The sequence below is a fragment of the Amphiura filiformis genome, chromosome 7 (assembly GCF_039555335.1).
Source record: "Amphiura filiformis chromosome 7, Afil_fr2py, whole genome shotgun sequence".
NCBI classification, from domain to species: Eukaryota; Metazoa; Echinodermata; class Ophiuroidea; order Amphilepidida; family Amphiuridae; genus Amphiura; species Amphiura filiformis.
The window spans coordinates 1,796,727-1,821,366 of NC_092634.1; the positions used below are offsets into that span (position 1 = coordinate 1,796,727).

A 24,640-nucleotide genomic window follows, 5' to 3' on the forward strand; every position below is an offset into this window, starting at 1 on the left:
CAAAAACAACAACAACGATTTACGATGGCGACTTACATTGGCCGAGAATTTGGAAGAAATGGGCAGTGATTTTGTGTATTTCTCGTACTGATCTAGGAAACCATACGTTGTCTTTCCATTTTAGAATGAAAATAGAAATTTTTGACCTGTATCGATTGAAAATTAGAACATAAGTCAACTTAGTAGCACAAAAACGGTTAGTAATTGTGGTAATGTATTTTTTATTTTTAAGCTTACTAAAAATTAAAATATGGTGATCTTTTCCTTAGACCACCCTCGAAATATAGGGCCAAAATTATTACGTTTGCATCAAGGTTTAGTTTTGCATTAAGGTTAAACAGTTGCCAAACACTTTCAAGTCAAGGTTCAATGTATCGGAAGGAGGCATGGAGGGCAGGGCTTCGATAAATGAGGGAAATTATGGGGTAAAAACCCCAAGGTTAAAACAACTTTTAAAACAGGTGAAAACAGCTGTTATTATGCTAGGAAGTTTTTGTCTCAAAAAACAATTTAAAAATTATCGGAAAAGCAAAAACATACCTTCATAAAATCAGCATCACTTCTGAAATTCCGAAACTTAAAAAGATGATCATATCAGATAAGTGGAAAGTGGCGAAGAATTTGCGAAATGAAGGAATTTTTGTAAGAAAAATTAACATCGTATTTTCGAGAAATTCACCATCTTGAATAAATGCAGAATTATGTTACACAGTAAAAACCTGTCGAACACTCTCCTTGAAGAGATTCATGAGGATAGTTTGTGTAGATATGTTTTTGTAGCAATCACGGCAATATAAAATTTCTTGAAACATATCCAGTACTAGTCCTAGTAACTAATAGGAAGATCGAACACAGACATAATCATTTGGACGTTTAAATGAGCCGGTTCTTTCATAGCAGATACATGTAATACCCAATGTAAAAGTAAATGTCGTCACGTTCTCAGTTACTGGGACTAATCCAGTACTGTCAAACACGCTTGAAAATACTTGATCTGCAAGTGTAAATAATCGTTGAACCGAACGTACGTTAAACACTTGTGCTATGTGAAAGATTTGGAATTTGCATTATCACCGGTTTTGCATATAAACTCTTTTACGTCAAAAATAGTATAAAAACATGAATTTTGAAACAAAATAAAGCTTGTTCGAAGAAATAAAAGGTATGTTGGTATAGCTAAAAAATGTTTACATGTAAGTGAAAATTTAATTTCATAAATTCTTGATAATTAATTTTAACCTTATATATCTTGGGTGGTCTAAAAGAAAAGATCTTTTCCTTTACCCTTAGACCACCCTCGCTATCCTCTTAGACTACCCTCGCTATAGGGACTAAATTATAACTTGTTTATTTAGACACAACATGCAAGAAGCATATATTTTATTGCATTTAAGTTATAAGTACAGATCTTGCTAGTTGTAGTTTTTACGGTAACTACAAATTTCGAACAAATTATTGGAACTAAGATCTTGCAGTCCTAAAAATATTAAGCCAAATCTGGTGAGTACGGAGGACGATGATTTAAAAAATGTATTTCCAGCAATATCAATTTTCACTTGATTCATGGTGCCATCGTGCCATATTGACTGTACAACTCCATTGTGTTTTGCATCTGAACTCTTCTCTGTAGATAATGGAAGACAAACAGAATTTACAAGTATCACAACGTGGATCAGGTGTACAGGTTGCCGCTATGGGAGGCCTACAAGTACCACAGCGTGGTGCAGGTGTACAGGTGCCCCAGACCAATACCGGAATACAGGTTCCTACAATGGGAGGCCTACAAGTACCAGCAGCTGGGTCTGGCTTCAAAGTTCCTAGTTCTGGACGAGGAAAGAATGCAGGAGGCCTTCAGGTAAGTATGCACTGCCAGATTGATGCAAAAATGGAGGGAAAATTGGGGGTGGAGGGGTGGGAGGGGAGTAAAAAACAATGCAAGAAGATTTATTCAGCATTTAGTTATACAATTCAAAATTGATTCTTGGGGCTATTTCATTATAAATGACAACATTGAGTCCCAAAAGGGGTCAAAATTCAAACTCATTTATTTCATGCAAATTCATTATCATTTCAAAGTTCAGATGGTGTGTCAATAATTCTCAAAATATTAGAGCGTCAAACCCTCAGGAACCATTAAAAAATTAAATTGAATTTTTGCTGTGTAAAACATAGCTGCCGTCTGGAGGGACATTTTTTAAACAATTTAATACACAACTTTGAAAGAGTATATGTAACCAACATTGGGTTCATACTTATTCATATTTAGTCTGTAATAATTGTTGTATGTTCCTTTACACTTCAGTGTCTTAAATATGCCAGTTTCAATATAAAACAATTAGTAAATTGATACTAATCCAGATAAATGGTGCAAAATTACTACATATTTTAAGGATAAACTTTATCTTCACATGAAAAATTCATGAAATAGTCATTTTGTCCTGCCCAATAGCTACACTGATGCATAAGTGAGTATTCTGCGTCAATCTGTTGTACTAGTCATGGAAAACCTAAAATAAAAGACCCTCCTGTGTCATTTGTTCTGGATAGGACACATTTTTAACACATAATAAAGCATACTTTAACTTTAGAAATAGCTGCATCAATATTATTGCATCAATATTATTGCATAAAAGATCCCCAGCATTTAAAATCCACTACAAACAGGGTTAATATTCTGGTTAAATTAGGAATATTGCAATTTTTAGCTAACCGAAGTTCAATGCAGAATAATATCATATGTGTTCTCAACAACTGGACAATAATTTGAACACTAAAGTGGTTTGTAAGCATAATTTGCAATAAAATGCAAAAATTTCTTGTGGGTTTGGCTCTTTGAAATTTTTATTTTTTAGTTTGTTTACCAATTCATGGAAATGACATAATTGTGCTGGAGAGGACATTTGTTAAATTGCAAACAGAATCGTGGATACAGGCTTGCAAAAATGCAACAAATACCAAATCATGTGCCACCTTGGTAGAAGGAAGACCACTCTTCCTCTACAAATTTCACATTCTATGATATAATCCTTCTTATTTCAACAATTAGTAATTAACTTCAGTTCTGGAGAGGACAAGATCTTTAACGCGGAACTGTGGTATCAAGAACAAGTGGTCTACTGTATGTAAAATAAATGAATTCCTCAATCAGTGCCCTGTCCCATCAATTGGTAATATAACACAGATTATACAGGTAGGGTAAGGGTTTATATTTCCTCTTTAATGTTAACAAAAATGGAGGCATGAATTGGAGAGGACACTCATTTTTTTATTTAACATAAAATGCCAATTTTGCAAGAATCTCTGAATTTTAACATTTTGCACCAATTTTCACCATTCAACTTGCATGATGTTCCACACATATCATATTTTCATTGCAACAAGCACATTGCCATAGAATGTACCTAATTTTTCAAAGAATTAATTCAGAATACATGGGCAAAATGAAATGGGACTCCAAAATTGGGTTAAAATGTACCTTTTGGCAATTTTTTATACAAAAAATAGACAGAATTCTGTAAAAATGCTCATGTAGCTTGTAGTTTGTGGCATACTTAGAATTAAGTTAATAACACTGCATTATCACCCTAATTATATCAACCAGATATGATAAAGGCCATTTTTGTGAACGTGTCATTTATAATGAAATAGCCCCTTGCTTGGTTATATATCATTGGGTTAGTGTCAGTAAGCCATATGAACTATTCAGTCATTTTGCAGAAGCTTTTCAAACTGATTGTAAAGAATAAAAAAGCAGTAAGAGAAAATATTTCACAAAAAATGTTGCCTATTTCTGACTTTTTGTACTCTCCAGTATTTTTTATGAAACAGGAATGAAACTACATATACTGCGCCAAAAAGTATCCTTACACAGTTTTCAAAATGTTCACAATTTCAAAACTAAACCATTAACCATACTGGGGAAAATTTGTTTTTTTAATAGATGCACTATCTAATCCGGTACATTATGATACCCCATTGAATCCAATGTGACTTCAAGAAGCAAAGTTACAAGCATCTGATTAGACGAAGGTCCAGTTTTAAAAGTGACAAACTAGCCTATTCAGAACTCCACGGACTCGACATCTGGTTAGAGAGTGGTGAATGGCTAATTTTTGCATGCCTAAAACAAAAGGAACAAAAGAAAACTGAAACAAAGGAGCTGACAAATAAAATGAAAGTTATGAAAAGTACAGAGAAGTAAAAACTGGAATAAAAACTGCTTTAATAAACCTTCATTGAAGAAACTGTGTTGTCTCTTTGTTGCGCTTGTTGGAATCTTTTTGCGCCTTGTATAGGCTAATTTGTCACAAGTAAAACTGGACCTTCTATTCAATGCTTGTAACTTTACTTCTTAAGGTCACATTGGATTCAACGTGGTGTCATAATGTGCAGGATTGGATAGTGCAATTTACCCCAATATGGTTCACTTTTGAAATTGTGATTTTTTTTTCCAAGTGTAAGTATTCTTTTTTGGCGCAGTATATAATCAAATTGTTAAAATACATTGTAGCATTGGTTTGATTTTTCTTCTTTTGTGTGTGCTTGATAGATACCTCAAGCTCAATTTCCAGCTCTCAATTCTCCTCAGAGAGCCTCATCACAGCTCCTCAAACCCAGACAGAAGGTTGCCTTGAAACCAGGTCGATCCTTGATGGATTGGGTTAGACTGGGTAATGCAAAAGGGAAGGTACTCAATGGTATAGGGGGAAGATCCTGTGAAGTGAGTGTTGAGGAGCTGGCCAAGCATAACAAACTGGATGATGCATGGATGTCTATTAGAGGTAAGTCACGAGAAAAACCACAGACAGTCTTTCAGGTGTTTTTTGTAGTCCAGATTTTCAGCCCAAATTTACGCTCTTTTCCCCCAATTTTCAGGTTTTTTCTTCGGGGTTACTTGCATCCCTGTCAGACTGCAGAAGAATTAAGGTATCAGTTTTTTCCCATGTATATCCTAAAAAAGACAAATATGTCATAATTAGAAGCAGCAGCAGAGCTCTCCAAAGAAGATCATCTAGGGAAAGATGTGTATTTTGCATTCTGACCATTTGGCTATACAGTCCATCTTAGTTGATATTTCTTCAGAAGTGGGTGAATGCTCATCGTGTTTGAACTTGCTAGAACTTCAATGTTTTGATCAGTGCAGTGTTGAATCCTTCTACAAGTGATGCTATATTAAAGTGATTTTGCAATTTCAGTTATTTATATTAATGGGTACTCAAATGAAATGAATATTGTCGTTTAATTATCAATGCATGCAAAGTGACAGAGCAATATACAAGTTGTATATATATCAAAGTTTTAAAAAAACTTAAAAATCCTAGTCCATTTTTCATTTTCCAAAATGTTTATATTTTGACACAAAGTAATGATATAATTTCACTTGAAAAATGGGCTAGTTTTAACTTGAAGCAGTGTCCCAGAATATGGCATATGAAACCCTTGTCTCATTTACATCCCTCCTTTTAGGTAAAGTGTACAATATCACACCATATATGGAGTATCATCCGGGTGGGGAGGAGGAGCTAATGAAAGGAGTAGGCATTGATGGGACACAGCTTTTCAATGAGGTAGGTTAGCACACCATATATGAAGTATCATCCGGGTGGGGAGGAGCTAATGAAAGGAGTAGGCGTTGATGGGACACAGCTTTTCAATGAGGTAGGTTAGCACACCATATGGAGTATCATCCGGGTGGGGAGGACGTGCTAATGGAAGGAGTAGGTGCTGATGGGACACAGCCAGCCCTCGAATTAAGGATCTGAAGGGGCACGGCAACTTTTTTAGGGCAAGTTGATAATTGCCGTGGATTTTCTCTGAAAAGGCAAGGCAGCACGGCAATTTGTAATATTTCAAAAGGGCATCAAGGCAACTGTTGAAAATTTGAGAAGGGCACCAAGGCAATTTTTCAAAAGCGAATAGATGCATTACCGCGGGCATTACCGTCAGCTGAATTCGACACCAAAGACGTAAAATTCGACTCTCAACTTTACACTAAAACTAACCTGATTGCTTTAAAAAAAACCTGCTTTATAATACAAAGCAATCAAAAATCAACAGTTTAATTTGTTAAATTTTGCGATCCCTAGTTCTGAGCTGCAAAAATGACTCGAAACAGCGATGAAACACCTGTAACTTTGGTAATAATATTGATAAAATTCGCCGGGATAAAAACTATTTCGTGCAAAACATATCTAGAGATTTGCCCAGCGCTCAGATTTTGTTTACGACACGAGGTCGAGGAGTCTTAGTTACTAACAGCGTTTCTGATTGGTCGATAGTACGTTGGAGGTATTTCTCTGACCAATCGAGAAAATGAAGTCAGAATGTCAGATTTCTAGCAACCAGATAATGTATAAACTGTATAAAAGCCGATGTGATTGGCTGAATATGTAAGCTTACCTATGGGGTATCGGTAATAAATATTAATTCACAACAAACTATTGTGTATACTGTACGTGATTGATAGCTGGGTTACGATGCTCAAAATAGCGATCGTGTTCAAGATTTTCGATTTAATTTTCCACAACTTTGCGGGGATTTAACCAGTACTTGTTAATGATTTTATAATGAAGGGACAGGGCTGGCCGGCTAGGGCACCCACTGCAACTTCATTTAGGGGCACGGCAAGTGACTGCCGCCGGTAAAGGACATATTTTGAGGGCATTGCGGCAATGGGGGTGGGCACCCACGGCAATATGCCGTCGGTGCCGTGGGTTAATTCGAGGGCTGGACACAGCTTTTCAATGAGGTAGGTTAGCACACCATATATGGAGTATCATCCGGGTGGGGAGGAGCTAATGAAAGGAGTAGGCGCTGATGGGACACAGCTTTTCAATGAGGTAGGTTAGCACACCATATGGAGTATCATCCGGGTGGGGAGGAGGTGCTAATGGAAGGAGTAGGTGCTGATGGGACACAGCTTTTCAATGAGGTAGGTTAGCACACCATATATGTGACTTGATCAAGGGGAATGAGTCGCATGTCGACAATTTTCATTTGGAAGTTTCTTACATCATTTTCTGGCAGTTTACAAATGCTACATTTTGATACAAACCCCGTCAAAATTGAACATCTGTTTTCCGAGTTATGAGTAATTTATCAATGGCTGAAAACAATATAAAATAAAAGAATTTGATCACAGCAAGATAGATTTCAGCAAGATTCTTCAGCAGTTTGGCAATTTGGTGCTGTTTATAGTGTAAACACAGACACAGGGTTCTGATTGGCTAATTATATCACATAATCACATCGGCACTTCATTCACCAATTAAGCTGCATAATAACACTTTGCCTAGTTTATTTATGCGATAATCATGAAGAGCAGTCGGACACCGCTGAAGGACCTTGCTGAATACTATAGTATAGCAAAAATTATTTGCTAATTTTTGCTAATCCTGACAAGAAGAAAGAACCCTTACCTATTTAAACTTGGTGATAACTCACCATGACTTGCCCCAACCTGACATTTTAAAATCTGATGTGCTGTCAGTCCAGATTGGTCTTGGATTTTGCAGCCCTCAGGGTATTATCCTGATGTAATAATAAAAAAAAGTGGTATAAAGTAATTTGTGATTGATATGTTAGTTACTGTTTCCTTTGCATACATGTAGGTGCACCAGTGGGTGAATGTTGAAGGCATGCTGGAAAAGTGTTACATTGGAAGATTGAAGAAGACAATTGACCTGTCAGGTGAGTGCTTTATTGAAGGAATCATATAATATGTGACATGATCTGGTCCATGGGGGCCAAAGGCGGCAAATTTGAAATTGAGATAAAGGTCAAAAAGAAATACACATCACAAAGCTTCAGAACTTTAGAAGGAAGTATGCTAGACCTTTGGTGTTTTCAGTATCGGTTAGCCTATTGTTTGTATAAGGTAATAATGATAGTAACTCAATTTTCAAAAATGCCTCCTTTGGCCCCCATGGAGCAGATCATGTCACATATGATCATCAATATAAGGTGGAAAGGGGGTTTGTCTCAAACATTGTGTGTGAAGCTGTATAAGCTGTCCACAGTTTGTTGTTTTTATTTCAGCCATACCACATGCACAGAAAAGAAATGTTGTGTGATTCATGTACTACTGTAAAAGTGGTAATTTTCGCGCTTGTAATTTTTCATGCTTTGTCGATTTCAAACTACAATGCTTGTTTTAAATTTCATGATTTTGTGTTTTATTACATAGATCTATATTTGTTTTTATTTTCACAGTAGTTGTGTTGCATGTAAAAATTAAAGTAACGCAACAATTTCCACTTTGAGGATTATTTATAAATCAGAAACATGTTATTGACTCATCTAAATATTTTGATTGCCTTTAATACAGGTGGAATGAAGAAGCTATCAGTGCCAGCAACAGGTCCATTAAACCTAGCACCACCAGAACCAAAGGCAGTGGTGAAACCCAAAGCTAGGTAAGTGCAAGTAGTTCTTCCCATAAGTTCAAAATACTTTGACCAAAACCACATCAGATGAAAGACGTTAGGCCTCGTAAACATTGTTTGATTGGCGTAATCAAACAATTTTCTTTTTTTGGCCTAAGCAAAAGAAGGAATGATGCTACATTCAAAAACATTTTAAGATAGCCCAAATCGTTAATACTTGACAATTGTAAAATTTGATCTCTACATGCACAAATCTTGCTTCTTCTCCATAGTTCTCCAGATCAATGTTTTGATTTAATTCATGCAGGAACGTATCATCAAAGATGGGAAGCACCTGTATTTCTTTTAAGTCTGTTAAAAACATACCAGAATGTGAAAAAGAACCCATTGTTGTAACCGAGCACCCTATAAATATTGTGTAACAATAATGATATTATTATATTATAATGATGGTTTCCTCCACAGATATGATTGGTACCAGACGGAGACAGAAGTAACCATAACAATATATGCAAAGTGCAATGTAAGTCTGTAAGAGTATTGAATATTACAAAACACCACAGCCTGGGTACCTCCTCTTCATTGAGCGGCATGAGCAACACAAGAGGGGAACTTGTAACCAAACCACCCCATCCAGGCTGTAGTGTTTTGTAGTATTCTGTAAGGTTAGGGCTAATGATCTGGATACTAGTAGTGTATAGAATATTCTAATATTGCCAGAGTTAGTGGTATATTTCATTTATCATATCTTGTAGTAAATTTGATGCAAATATCAAAGACACTTCTCTAAGTGGTACCCGAGGATATCTTGTATCCAGCATAGTAGTCAATTTTGTACTTATTTTTGAAATTTGTGACATGAAGTGAATACATTCTAATATTCAAACTACAGTCCAAGATCCCTTATCAGGATTCTGGCTCTCTTTTATACTGATCTCTTTGTTATCGGGATGTGTGATCTTCATAGGAAAATGTGTGAAATATTTCAACACCTCAATTTAATGCTCTGAAACATGTACATGTAGAAGGACATAATATGTACAAACAGGATTCAAATATCATCTGTTATTGTTATTACCCCATTTTGAGAATTACTGTTTGTTATCCCAATTTTAACACTGCAATTAGAAATTTAATACAAAATGACACAACATATATTTATCCAGATTTGAGATTTGTTACTTATCCGGCCAATGCTTGGTCCCATTATGGCCAAATAAAAGAGGTTGGACTGTAATATTATTCCATAATATGTGGTTTTGCTGTCTAATAGTGTTTTACGGGCTGAATCAATTTTAAAATTATGTTCTTTATACATTTCAGATAACCTGATACTATCATACTACATGTAGCTTTGTAAAGTTCTTTTTGGCTCATAAAGCATGTACACGACCAGCCTAATAACCAATAAAATTGTATGAAACTTCCAAAATGTTTACAAATATGTAATTTAGCTTTATTCTATATTTCTAATGTGTTGATCTTTTATTATGGTTTTCAGACAATAACCAAAGACAGAGTAGTTTTAGACAAACATGAGAAGGATCTCAGGGCAACTATTTATATTGATGAATATGTCTATACAATACACCTTGGTAAGTGATTGGATACCTGTCAACATGTAGATCTAGTTAATACTAAGAAATGATAAGAACCCACTGTGTTCGGTCTAAGATCTAGTCATGTTGCACAAATATATCGAGTGAGAGATGGGTTAAGTGATATCTACATTGTTCTGCAACTCTCATACATGTATGGTCAGTTGAACAAATCATCTCTCTCTCTCATTGCATTAGTGCTACCTCCACTACTCTTCAAACCCCCAAATTACCCATTAACATTGTGAAAACAGTAAATATAACTTTGACTCCTGACCTAGATTTGGGATTTTGATCATTGAAGTCTTACATAGAGATACAAAGGACATGGTACGGTTACTACATATGCAGTAGATGATGTCATTGTTATTTTTAATTCCACCACAAAGCATTTCCATATGAAGCAAACATATACTTAATTGTACCTATGCATAAGCCTTCCACACTATCAGTGGGCTGTGTTTCACAATGTCCTGCCATCTGCTTCATTTAGAGAATAAACGATAGGAATTTTTATTTTGCCTATCCTCTACCGTGTGATAGGCGACAGGCAGGTCCAATATTTTGAGTAGTGGATGCGGCGCAGCCGGTATCCACTACGATAAAAATATTGGACCTGCCTGTCGCCTCATCATAGGTAGAGGATAGGCAAAAAAAAAATTCCTATCGCTTATTCTCATTCTTAGTCAGTTAAATATTATTTTAATAACTGTAAACAATTTTTTAAAGCAAAAACTAAGTTACCTTCATAAAAACTCTCATCATTATAAAATAAATGAAACTTGTTTACAACTTCACGTATTCTGTTGCGGCGTTCAGCGTATTCCGCACTAGTCTACGCATCCAGCGCGATACATACGCGCACCTCTACACGCGCAGTACACGCATTATCAAGACGCATGATGGCGTGGGGGTGCGTCTACGGCCTGATAGACGGCACCCGAAATCATGAGATTGTCCAATCAGAAATGTGTCTACGAACTAGACCACTCCCACTGACTAAGAATTGTTTGTTAGCCTACTCATGCCTGTCAGGATTTCTGATCAAGTCTTAACTCCCTCTCTCCAAAAGAGAATATGGTGGAGTAAAAGTTGATTTTGAATTTTCATTTCCTCATAATTGTCATTTCAGATCTGTGTGAAGATATATCTGATAATTATCAAGGTAAGCAATAACATGTCAAAGGCAGGCTAATTAAGGTACCAGTTACATTTACCCCCTGTATATCCTAAACAAAGGCATATATGTCATAATTGGAACCAACAGCCAATAGCTGCATCTTTTAGCTCGAATTCAAGACCTCATTCGCTGACATTGTTGAAGAAATAAAGACACGACGGTCCAAAAACCCAAGGAAAATGCAAATTTAAAAGTTGCAGTTCCACATTACATGCCCTATTGATTTGTACACAAAGCGTTCGCGAACAAGAGAACTAGCGCCGTGCTTTCATTGATTAGCACAAAAAACTAGCGTCGTGCTTTCATTGATTAGAACACAAAAGTGCAACTTTTTATTTCGTATCTTCATTAGGTTTTGGATCACCGTTTCTTTAATTTTCAACCAATTTCAACAATAAGGTCTTAAATCAGAGCTAAAGAGTACAGACGTCGACTGTTTGTTTTAATTTTGACACATATGTCTTTATTTAGGATATACAGGGGTAAACACAACTGGTACCTTAATTCTTTTGCTTACTGTATATGGTACTCTCTGTGTGCAGACACTTCTACTCTGAGCGGGCTGCATAGACTAATACAGACTAATCACCAACAGGTGAAGTCCCAGCATCACCCCGTAATGCGAGCCAATCATTCTATGAAGTGTGAGAGACGAAACTCCTGTGCACATACCGTATATTTTTATAGCATTTGCGTAAACGCAAAGGCGCACAATGCTCTATCACGGTACGTGTTGCAAAGGCACACAATACTGGTGTGATTTGTTAGACATACACATACACAGTCGTATGATCGGCCCTCATGAATATGCGAATATTCACAGCATACAAAGCACGGGGACTTTGGCTGTTGGTGAATTGTCTGTATTATATATGTTTTTTGTCTGTTGTGGTCTGGATGTGAACACAAAGGTAAAGTGTGCTGAGGCATGTGGATCAATGTCTAGGCGTTGTGCGTATGCGTAGCGCAATATAAATAACTGCGCTTTTAAAAAAATTATTACAATGTGCATTGGACAGACCCCAATTGAAACCAGTATACATGAACATCTCAGAATAGAACAGAATTATTTTACATTAAAATTTGAACAGACTGTACGAATTCTGAATAGAACCCTTTATTCAAGTCTCAACTGCATATAAAATGTTCATTTTGATATTGAGTCAATGTTTTGGTGAAAAAAAACTTAACTTTGCATTTTTGCTACAGCACATATAATTGAAGATGTGCACAAGCTTATCATATGATGACTTACTTTAAACTTACTATGATAGTCAAATATAACATTTTGGTTTTTCTTCCTGATCCAGAAAAAATCAAATACCGTATTTCGTCAAATAGTCGCCCCCTCAAATAAACGCCCCCATGACTTTTTTCAACCAAGATGTTTAAAAATGCCGATATTTCCATGCTATCTTGTGTAGTTAGCTTACCAAGTTGCTCACATGGTCGATAATAGCGTCACTTTTTGGCGAAAATCTCGATTGGAAACCCGGAAGTGAAGCAGAAGTCAGTGTTTCTAGTTCATAGTTCGTTATTTTAACATGAATTTTAAGTTTACCTAATGATTTTAACGGGAATTATCATTCTAAATTTGACCTTGAATAAATGCCCCCTCTTGGGAAATTATAACGCCCCCGGGGGCGTTTATTGACGAAATACGGTAAATAAATTTACAGGGTAATCCAACAAATTATTTAATATAAATGATTGAAAACGACCATTTCTAGCACACATGACCGTGCAAATATTTCAATAAGAAACAGCTAACAATGTAATTTAAAAATGCTAAGTATTAGCATAAGACTATATCTTTAGAGGTTTTTAAGATGAGCAATTGTTTTTGTATTTCAGTACGAGTACGTCAGGGACCAATTAATAGAATTATGATAATTCTACAGAAAACTGAACCAAAGAAATGGGCGTCCTTAGGACAGCCTGCTGATGGCAATAACTCAACAGTGCTTACCAAGGAAAGAGGTACATATATGTAATATGCATAGGGTGTCATAAAATATGTACAGAATAGGCAAGACATGATATGCCAGTGTTGCCAGCAATTGAATATATGAATACAAAACCCACCCAAGTCCATACGTTGGCCAAATTGAGTTAAGCATATGATATTGTTGCTATACATAGGCCTGTCATATGTATGAAAGAACAACTCAAATTCATCATCCTATTGAGCATGTGAGAAATAGCATGTATAAAAGAAGCACCCAATTCCGTGATTTGAGTCTTGTAACACTTTGATTGAAATCCAGTATGTATAAAAGTCCACTTGTAACACATTCATTGCTGGAGAGTGACTTTTGAAAAAAAATGGGTTTAATAAAGGAACTTGTGTGGTTTATATTACATGGCAGAATGTTTATCAACATTATACATACCTGTGTGCTTTATTTTTTATTATCTTACTAGTGGTAATCTCATTCCAACGTTGTTGTCTTTGTATATGATTCAAAAAACCACCCAAGTCCAAAATTTAAAATGAACCCTACAAAGTCCCTGAAATGCTAATCGTCATACTTTATACAGTTTAATCCACTCATTTGCACGTAAGACTTACCATATTGACCAGGTAAATCTAACTTAAGAAATTAAAATGATACACAGGGTTTTCTCTCAAAATCACTTCCCATGGACTTGGGTGGGTTTTGTATTCATGTATTCAATTTAAAGTCAGTGTTGGGGCCAGATTGTCCATGTCCCGGAGGAGTTAGAAATGTGTTGAAATTCATAGTAAATAATGATAATAAAATATGGACATAATTTGGCTGAAAGGTTAAAGGGTATTCAATCTTTTCACCCTGAAGTTGGGTTACAGAAATACTAATTATTGAGCTCTTTCCCTCTTTGCAATATAACTTTAATACATGCAATGTAAGATCATAAATACATATACATGGATGATATCAGTATGAATTTTGCAAAAAGACAAATAACAGTTAAAAAGCATGTGAAGTGCTTCAGGCGTTTCACCAAGTGTGAGTAGTGATAAAGCCTTTTTTACTGTTGTTTTATCAATCAACGGAGGGCAATGTTACTGATTTTTTACCAGTGAAAAGCTTATACTTAGATACTATTTGGCTATGTAAAGTGAACACAATGATATTGTGTGGCTTAATTAGCCTTTATATTAACAAGACCACCTCTAAAATATTACATTTTGTTAATTTATCTCTGTTTTATTGTTCCAGAGCCTATATTTCGATCCTGTCAGTTGATATGCTGTTCACCCGTTAGTCATGATACTAATCTGTACACATTCCAACAACCAAATGGTACATGTATGAATATACCTATTGGGTATCATGTGAATCTCATGATGAAATGTAATGGTAAGTCTTATGTGTTTCTGTAGTTGTGTTCGTGTTTTTGAATGTAGCTGGGTTATCATGCATTATCAAACAAGGATGACAGCATGTTCTCACACTGACTTGTGTTTTTTGTAGATATGTAACCGCCATGGTGTGTCAATTAGAGAATAAAGGTATTGTTTTTAGCCCCTGTCATATGTATGTATCTTCTCATACGGGCAAAATCATTATTTGAAGTAAAATAATGAGGCAAAGCCGAGTTGTTTTACGCCACACATTTATCCTCATTCTTAAACACTTCAATTTTTATTTATTTGCCAAAACGCAAATGCTGAGCACGGTTACTTATATTCGACAGTGGACTTCCATGCCGTCATCATAGATATTGTGCGTCTTGTTGTGCGTCAAACAAATTGCGAGAGCGCCGGTGGCAGTATTTGGATTGGGTGCTACCATATTTGCACAGATTGTGATTCGCACTTGTGTTATTGGTCGTCCTGTATTTATAGCCTGATCGATTTTTGGGAAGGCAAAACGTAAAAATTGTTTATTATGGAGGAAAATTATGTGTTATTTTGTAAAGTGAAGAGCTGAAAATGACGGTTATGAATGAGGTTAATAGTTTTGCATTGGTAATATGTCAGGCATTGTGAAAAATCTAAACATTTTGCTTTGGACCTCGGAATGTCCCAAGGGGCTCATATATTCCTCAGTTCCAAAGGCAAAATGTTTAGATTGTTCACAATGCCCTCCAAATAACTGATGTGCAGTTATTAAACCTCTAATCAATAACCTCAATGTATGTATGCTGTATCGTATCATCTAACCAGCAATTTGATTGGGATGCACATGGCATCATCAGAGGTTATGAATGTGTGTCAGTTGAGATGACCGAGAGAGATCACTAACCTTGACGTATGTATAAATTGAATACCTGAGTGGAAGAAGGGCCCAACTCCATTTTTTTACAAAAATGAGTTAGACCCAGCATTTTATTGCCAGCAGACTGTTCTTCCTTGTGTGTGAAAGATGAGCCAAAATCCACTCTTTAAATAGTCTTTCAAGTACACTTAATCATGGTTTTCATGGAAGAAAGGCCCAACTCCGTGGAGTTGGGCCCTTCTTCCACAATTATTGGGTTAAAAAGGAATTTTGTTCTTCCATGAAATCTGCTTTTCACTACAATAAACTTTCTTGCTAACATATTACATGCTTCTACATGTGCAATCAATGGATAATTACCAAATTTCTGTAGCTATTTTTAACACATCTGCTTACGGAACTGGCACTTGCAGTATATTAGTGGAAGAAGGGCCCAACTCCAGGTCGTATTAAGACCTGTACCCTTGCCATGGAAACATCATATATAATTTTGATTGTATGTAATATTGTATGTTCATGTATTAAAGGTCCTCTGAAGATGAAAACACTCTGCCTATAAAACTTTTCCAAATATTACGTTTTTTTCTTAATATCTCAAAAACAGTTTTGATGGAGTTGGGCCCTTCTTCCACTCAGGTATTCAATTGTATATGTGTGTATAATCATGATAATCTATTAAGCAATTTGATTGGAACACTTATGGTGTGATACGCAGAGGTTACGAATGTGTATCGGTTTGTGCGAGTCTTGTTTGTGCGAGTCTATTTGTGTGAGTCGATCTGCTTACCTTGGTCTCTCTCTTGCAGGAGTTGATACCAACCGGCCGTACACAGCAGTTGTTCCATCGCTACAACACGCTGATGTTCCAAATCCAGCACCAGGGTTGGAGGGAAGACTGTTGCATCTTATGGTCAAACTCTATCCTGACGGACTGCTGACACAGCAAATGGCAACATTAAAACAAGGTAATGGGCTGAGTGGTGGAATTTTAATTGAGTGGCGGTATGTCAGCAAAGAATAAATTTTGTCTAATTCAATTGATATCATAGCTGTCTATGTATCTCTTTCATGACATAAGTTATACCAGTAACCTTAATTCTGTAATAGCTGTAATTTAAATCTTAAGTAAATTGCTTCTGGGGTGACCTTAATAGAGGCTTCATAAGGGTCTTGTGTATAGTTGAAGTAGTATGAGGTGCTTCTTGCACCTTCATGTCTGCTTTCTCATACCATCAGGTAGTACTGGAATGACATAGACTAATAATAAAACCTTAAATTGTTAGACATGGAAGATAGGACGGTCCCACATGATTATGCAATATTTGTCATCATGGTTTTAGCTAGGATTTGATAAATGCCTGTCATTTTGACCAAAACTGCCTGTCTAATATTTGGCCCTAAAAGCACCAACCAGACCTTTTTCCCTTCCGGGGTTCAGTCAGTTTAAATAGCTATTTGCTGTAGCCTTTATTTGTTTAGTCTGGTCTTGTTTTGACTTCACAGAACTTTTTTAAGCATTATTTTTAGAATATAGGCATTAATTTTGCATGTTCCAGGAATAAACTTCCCATTCAAAATAATAGGTTGACGCAGGTGGCTAGCTCACACTAAAAGCACAGGAATATCAGGTGAGGCATAAGTGCATAGTAATAATGAAGCCCTTACAACCGACTTTCTTGCACCCGATCAGTTGACGATCTGTTCCTCTTTCATCTGTGGGTCTGACATGATTTGTTGTTATTCTGTTCTTACAGGTGATAGTGTTGCTATAAGTGATTTTGAGGGTAACTTTGATGAATCCAGACTCACCAAGTGTAGTCATCTTATCATGCTAGCAGCAGGGACAGGGTTTACTCCAATGATTAGGTTATTACGATGGTGCCTACATGAACATCAGGAATCCACATGGTGAGTTATAAACAGGGGTATACCCCTCATGGAAGGGTCTTTGGTAATAAATTTCAAAAACATCTGCCAAAAAAAGTACCTGCAAGTAAATAACATGGCAGATACGGTGGTTTTTCCACCAGCAACGTGTCAATGTTTCTGTTTCAAATTTGGCCAAAAATACTGTATTAAACACCCCAGACTTATCATTTGCAAAATTGGGAGGGGTATTTCTTAGAATGATATGTGACTATCCACCACAACTGAGCCCGGATGTCGCCAGTGCCACTATTGAGATATGCTCCATTGAACTTAACAATAAACAATAGGAAACGAAGAATTTATTGACTGTTTTATTGATTTTTCACTACTTAAATGTCAAGTACTATAGACATGATATACATCATTTTAAAGCTGATTTCAAGCAGAATATTTTGGTTGAATATCTCATAAATGATGATTGGCGACTTCAGGGCTCAGTTGTGCTGGATGGTCACAATTTTTAATGATAAACTTGTGAAAATCACAAAATATGACTTTAGATTTGAAATACAAAATGATGGTGCCCATGTAGGACCATATATTATCGGTAAATCAGTAAATACTGATGTTATGCAAGAATGATTTATTATATGTTATTATTCCATGGAGTGTTTTGAAGACCATCATCATCACATTCACATATACTTCCAACATTTAAAAAAAAACATGTGTTCCTTTCAGCTTTATGATTTGTGTAATAAAATGTTAGTAATTGATTGCTTTTTTCATATTTTTCAGCAAATTAAAGCTGCTTTTCTTTAATAAAACCGAGAAAGATATTTTATGGCATGATCAGCTACAAACTTTATCAACAGAAAACAGTGAGAGGTGAGTTCAAATGGTTTATTCCCCTTATGGAAGACATGACATTTTACACATCCCTGTGTGAGAGATTAAAATCTCTCACACAGGGAGTGTGAATTTCAAATTAGGGTTACCTGAATGGGTCATTCTGTTTGAAATCTACACCACCTCTGTGGGAGATTAAGGTCATATCTTATGTAGGGAGTGTAGGGATTTTAACTGGAATGTGTGAATAGAAATGTTCAGTCTTGAAATACTGGTATAAATTTCATGGACATAGTGCAAGACCATTGTAAGTGCATATTGCATGGTTTTGTAGGAGCATAATTTTTCTGTTTTATGAAGCTGATATGCCAAAGATTGTTTGGTTTATTGGAATATTCAGAATATTGATTAATAGATTATAGTTAAATATTTGATGCAGAATGCAGCAATGCTCACTTTTATAATGTGAACAACATCTAACCCAGGCTCAAATTTGAAACGGTCACTTTGAGTATGATTAACTGAAAAGCATTCTTACATGAAATAAAAAAGGAAAGTAAAAGTTATTTTGTGAATTCATATTCACATTGATTTATTGAAACAACAAGAGAAATGACAATATTGTGTGTGATACAAGCATGTGATTTTACTAGCATACAAGTTTATCTGTGTTGGTCAAAGATATTATACATGTACCCAAAGATTACAGACTCAAATTGCACCATATGTGAGGTATGTTAAACCGGCCACCATTTTGGTTTGTCGCTCATGGAAGGCAGATAATGTACCTCCGGTATTCATCAGCTAAAACCGGATATTGAAAGATAATTTGTATTCTTATTCTTGAGCATTACAAAGAATTGCATACACAGCGTTTTTGGCTCAACATGGTTACAGAGCAAACACAAAAAACCCAAAAACACACACACTTTCAATCAAAGTTTGTCGGGCACATAGTTAATTAATCGGTAGGTACATTAAGGCAGCTGTGTACTCTAGACATTGTTTCTTTTGCAAAATTGAGTTTTTTTGATATGTTTGTACTTTGTTATGTTTTTTATAAATACAAGGAATGAAAAGCCAGATTTGTAAACTCCAACTGCAATATTTTAAGGATTTTATTTCACTATTCCACTCGTGTTTGAAATTGAAAAGGAAAGAAAATCTTTGTTGTACCAGCAGGGTACGCGCATGGCGCAACAACGCATCGCGTTGTGTATCGCGCAATTTGTTAACGCACAAATACGCTTACGCATACGCCGACGCTTATCTGCATGCGTGGCGCATCTTATGGAAAACACCACGGAAGCACAAAACCTAGTGGTCAAATGGCTCCGTTTTAGCTGATAAAATGTGGGTTTTTTTTTTTTTTTTCCCCCGATTTAAATATCAAGTTATGAATGGATTTCGCTCAAACTTCTCAAGGGGCTGTGGATTTACCCGATGTTTATGTAATGTAAGGTAGAAAAATAAAAACTGCAGCATTCTCCTGCGAGATTCGATGAAAGTGCACTATGTGACCACTTTAAACTTCAACGGCCATTATTTCAATGTTCATTTTCTCGGTAAAATGACGATTTAGGTACATGATAACTCAATAAATACAGCATCTATAGGTAAGCAAATATGATCATCGTAAAAGGCATGATCGACTCAAGAAACGGTTTTCTCATTTTTTTTATATTTCGGTCTATTTCCGATTTTAGGCATCATTTTGTGCAAATAGACGTTTGTGAATTTTAAAAGTTCAATTTGATGCCTTATATGGTCAATATCTCAAAAAATAAGGCCAATATCAAAAAAATAAAAAAAACGTTTTTGGAATGGAGCCTCAAGATAGAGCTAAAAACAAAATAAAATATTTTGGAAAGAGTGTTTTTTGTTATGATGTACCTAACAAATATTGCCAAAACTCACTTTTTGTGATTTTCTTCATAATTGTTGTTTTTACCCCAAATCTGTATTTATATTAAGATTTATTGATGTCTTGCCTTCATAAAAATGTATACTTTTATATGTCTTATGAATAATTACAAAGTTATTGCACTTTTACTACATGCATGTCTGAGAGTACACAGCCTCCTTAAGTTGCCCATTGAATGACACACAAACATGGCTGAGTTGGTACTCTGTTATTCTGCCTCACTGGTGTTGATAATCATCATAAGTCTTTGATCTCAACACAAGATTAGTCGTACCTGCATGATCCTGAACTAGGGTTGCCAATCTCCAGATGATGGTCTAAGTTGTGAACGAAAATTTGAGGTACATCTAATCTTGTGTTGAGATCAAATGATTAAATCCTATATGTGACACGATCTACTCCATGGGGGCCAAAGGAAGCTTTTTTGAATATTGAGTTACTATAATTATTACCTTGTAGTAGCATTAGGTTATCATATACTGAAAACTTCAAAGGTCTAGCATACATGGTTTTAAGGTTATGAAGTTTTGAGCTGTGTATTTTCTTATGTATTTTATTGTTTTTACACCATATTTTTGCCTTTATCTCAGTTTCAAATTTTCGCCTTTGGCCCCCATGGACCAGATCATGTGATATGTGATTTTTAATTGTTAATCAATTATGATTCATTTCTTACACAATACATTTCATTTTGGGGGTAATGTGCACTGCTTTTATTACCCAAGTGGTATATGATATTGATAAGGAAAATAAATACAATTAAAAACAGCAACATACTTATTAACCCACTACATTATTGTTTACTTTTATACATGCAGATTTGAAGTAGTTCATATTCTGTCAGCAGCAGATACATCTTGGCATGGTGCAACTGGGAGAGTTAGGTCAGAGTTGGTAGAAAAATATATACCAGCTCCTAAAGATTTAGCAGATAAGTCTCCTTTAGTGTGTATATGCGGATCAACACCTTTCACCAATGAGGCCTATAGGTAAGTGCATTATGAGTAGTTGTCTGCCATTCAGAATGCTTTGCATTCTCAATTTCAAAATCAAATTGGTCTGATTAGATCAGATCACATCAAAAAGATAAATTGAAAGTGGAAAGTTGAAAGCTGAAATTCCCATACAGTGTACAGTTCATGTGATTATGTAAAGTAATATTGTAACATTAAAAAAAGGAAGAAGATTTTTCCCCATAAAATGTCACTTTTCACTGCCAGATATGTCCCTTTTTTATTTTTAGCCGAACAAATTTGGTAAAACAAAGAAAATTGCTGTTTAATTCTAGCCCTTATGTCACCAATGTGTGCCACTCCCTTGATTGTGACTGAGGTCGGTCAGTTTAATGTGTTATGACCTTTACGAAAGACATGTACGTATGAACATCGGGTACACCATGCTATGAATTTTTAAATTAACTTCCCCAGTTCTTTTACTAAAAATTTCAGATTTTATCCCTAATACATGTGCAGCACTAAAAGCCTTACTTCTGCAGGGTGCATTTAAAGTACATTACAATCATGTAAAAATAATTCTGAATAAATTTGAGGCCGTCCTCCTCAGCAAATGTTACAATATTGCTTTAAATACCACTGAGAAAAACAATAACAAGGCAATAATTACAAAATAAGTCATTCAAAACATAATTATGACCATAATATGAAAATGTCATTTAAAATAAATTGTACTTATGAACCAATTCCTTTTGTATATAAGATAACATCATTGATAACCATAACTACTTCATTGACTTTATACTTCTGCACAATACATATCAAGTTAGTGGTTTAGATTAAATGTAATTGACTCTTTCATGATTGATAAGCGTTTGTTTAAGAATGTTACAGACAGGATACGCAACAAGCACAAAAACTTTTTAAAATGATGTTTGATTTTGGTCAAAATATTTTAATAACATTAAATGTCAGGTCATATATAAAAGTCATGAAAATGTTTTAAAACTTTTGTAAGAAAACTCACATTTTCAAATGTTGTCAAACTGTTGGTGTAAGATATATTTGAGAAAATATTTTAACATTATGTTTTGCAACAAGTTGTACACAATGTTTTGAATGTTATTAAAACGTTTTATAACCTTTATACATGTATATATAACCCAAATTAAACTTTTCGGGCAACCTGTTGCAAATGCTTTTGAAACGTTTTTTGTTTGTTGTGATTTTTCTTGTTATTACAGACTAATTTAGATAAATAGTCATATTTTTTTTCTGTGTTTTCTGTTTCAGGTTAATCCAGGCCCATGGTTTTACTTCATCTGTAATTCACTTGTTTACAGCTTGACCATCAACACATCAGTACTTTCTTATCGTCTTTTAACAGAAGTTTTTAACATAAGTCATCCTATGATCAGCTCATAATAGGCAAGAATTACTTGGTTTAATGTACGTGTTAAATATAAAGTCCCAACATATGCGTGCATGAAATCATTGTTTGTGTAGGTGCTGTAGCTGTGTGTACGCCATAGTATATCACTCCAAGATGTTATGAGTCGTGCCTATTAGGAGCTGATGATACCACATTAGGAGCTGATGATACCACATTACTATAATTATACTAACCTATTGATTGATCCTTTGTTTAAGTGGACATTTTTGATCATTTTAAGCACATATTTTATTATTTAAAAGACAAGGTCCCATATGAACTACTGCGTGACATACGGTTCCCTGTTTTAAAACATGTGCAAATTTGATGAAAAACAAAAAGCGTGTTTTAATTTGTGGCCATATTTATAAAAAAAGGTATATGGTCGAATCCAACGAAAAGTGTACACGGCATGTTCAGGGCCATAACTTAAAAGTATTAACCAATTGGCATTCGTTTTTGTATTGTGTTTATTCGCCTTGATCATACGCTTCGCGCCATATGTAATAAGACCCCCTTCTGTGAAAAACTTAGACACAGAGACCCCAAAACATGCTATTTTTACCAATTTTTTCAAAATATTTCTTAAAGTATTTTTCAAAACATCTAAATCAGTTATGAAAAGAAGTCATTGGATTGAATCTAAATTGATTTCCTGAAAGGTGTGTATTCAAAGATTGCCTGTTCAATTTTTCACATATTTGTACATAATTATGAATTTTTTGTGATAATTTTTTGAGTGGTATTTTTTTACATTACCTACGAATACAATTTTTTTTTTTTCTATATATATATTTAAAAATTGGAAATCACTTATAATTGCGTAATTGATACAAGCTTTGATATGTCCAATACTGAAATGCATTGCATTCGGACATCTTTATTATTGTGTTTAGCTGCCAGAAATTCTAAATATCACAAAGATAGGTTTGGTAAAAAATATGCATTACCTCCGAATACATGTTAAAAGCTGTGCCATTTCCACAAAGTGAGAGAATAGTAAACAATAGTTAAGCAATAGGTGCAGGGTAATACACTCTTTATTTCTACCAAGTTTCAATAACCTGCGTTTAAATATTTCTGAGATGTCAACAATAAAAGCAAGTATTCAGAGGTAAATTTTGGTAACCGAATGTTACCTCTGAATACACTTTGACATCATGACAGTATTGCGAAACACCGCCATTCATGCCAATGCCCATATTGGTACATAACGAAGGCCTGTATGTTTGCTATCAAATCATATGTCAATGAAAGTTGCGAATTCACATACATGCCCACCATGCAAAACTGAATACGGCTTAATTGGTGAAAAATATGTACTGAAATAGACGACGGTCTGCTCATTTGAAAGAAAAATCAGATTCAAAGAAGATTAGAAGGGATAAATACTTGGATTTGTCAACTGTCATGTGTGCTTCATTTTAAATGTTTACCGACCTTCTGGTTTCTGAGTAATTTGTGTCCAAATTGATTTATTCGAAGGTAACTTTTGACGTTTTCGCTAAGGTTACCTACGAATACCATGGAAAAAACGACTGTTCTCATTGTCTCATGATCTAGACAACACATTGATGGACCCTGGTATAAAGCTAATTGTAGTTGCCCTCAAACGAAAGGCCACAAGGCGTAACTGACTCCAAGATGGACTTCACAAGTCTGCAATAACGGTTTTAAGCGATTTGTGTGCAATTAAGCAAATTAAAGACACTTTAGTGTCTTTGTTTCTTACTTCAATCCTCTTTCAACCGCTGTGAACCGACATTATTAATACATGATAGGGTATAAAGTATCAATAAACGCACATAAAGAAAATAATACATTCAAAGTGCTTTATAAAATGAAGTTTTGATTGCGATATCCACCAAAAGTCTAATTCTTACCTACAAATACTGAAATGTTACTTACGAATACAGCATAATACATGACATGTGTAATGAAGTGTCCCTACCAATGGAAATTAATTTTCAAAAACTTTAAGCGGTACCCCAGGACACTACTATTACCCATATACGGATTCATTCAACAATTATTTATTATGTAAAATTGCTGATTAACTACTTGTATATCAAAATGAAGTGGTCAAAATCTTGCTAAAAGCATCAAAAACTTTTTGATATAAGGTAATAGCATTTATTCATTTGGACGTACCATCTGAAAGAGATCTAAAAACTACCATTTTATTAATTCATTACCATAATAGCAAAATTTAAACCTATAAACTCAATATAGATATTGTTAAATCG

At 35.1% G+C, this 24,640-nt stretch overlaps 1 protein-coding gene across 1 annotated transcript; it reads left to right on the forward strand.

Moving 5' to 3' along the window:
- Positions 1-1,687: 1,687 nt before the first annotated feature.
- On the forward strand, positions 1,688-22,769 carry LOC140156621 (cytochrome b5 reductase 4-like). The gene is made up of 15 exons (XM_072179557.1): positions 1,688-1,855; positions 4,550-4,781; positions 5,467-5,567; positions 7,611-7,689; positions 8,327-8,414; positions 8,850-8,907; positions 9,886-9,979; positions 11,115-11,147; positions 13,017-13,142; positions 14,366-14,506; positions 16,174-16,332; positions 17,122-17,275; positions 18,035-18,124; positions 20,828-20,998; positions 22,256-22,769. Exons 1-15 carry the CDS (start codon positions 1,694-1,696, stop codon positions 22,308-22,310), a joined length of 1,743 nt encoding a protein of 580 aa, XP_072035658.1. The 5' UTR covers positions 1,688-1,693; the 3' UTR covers positions 22,311-22,769.
- The last annotated feature ends 1,871 nt before the right edge of the window (positions 22,770-24,640 follow it).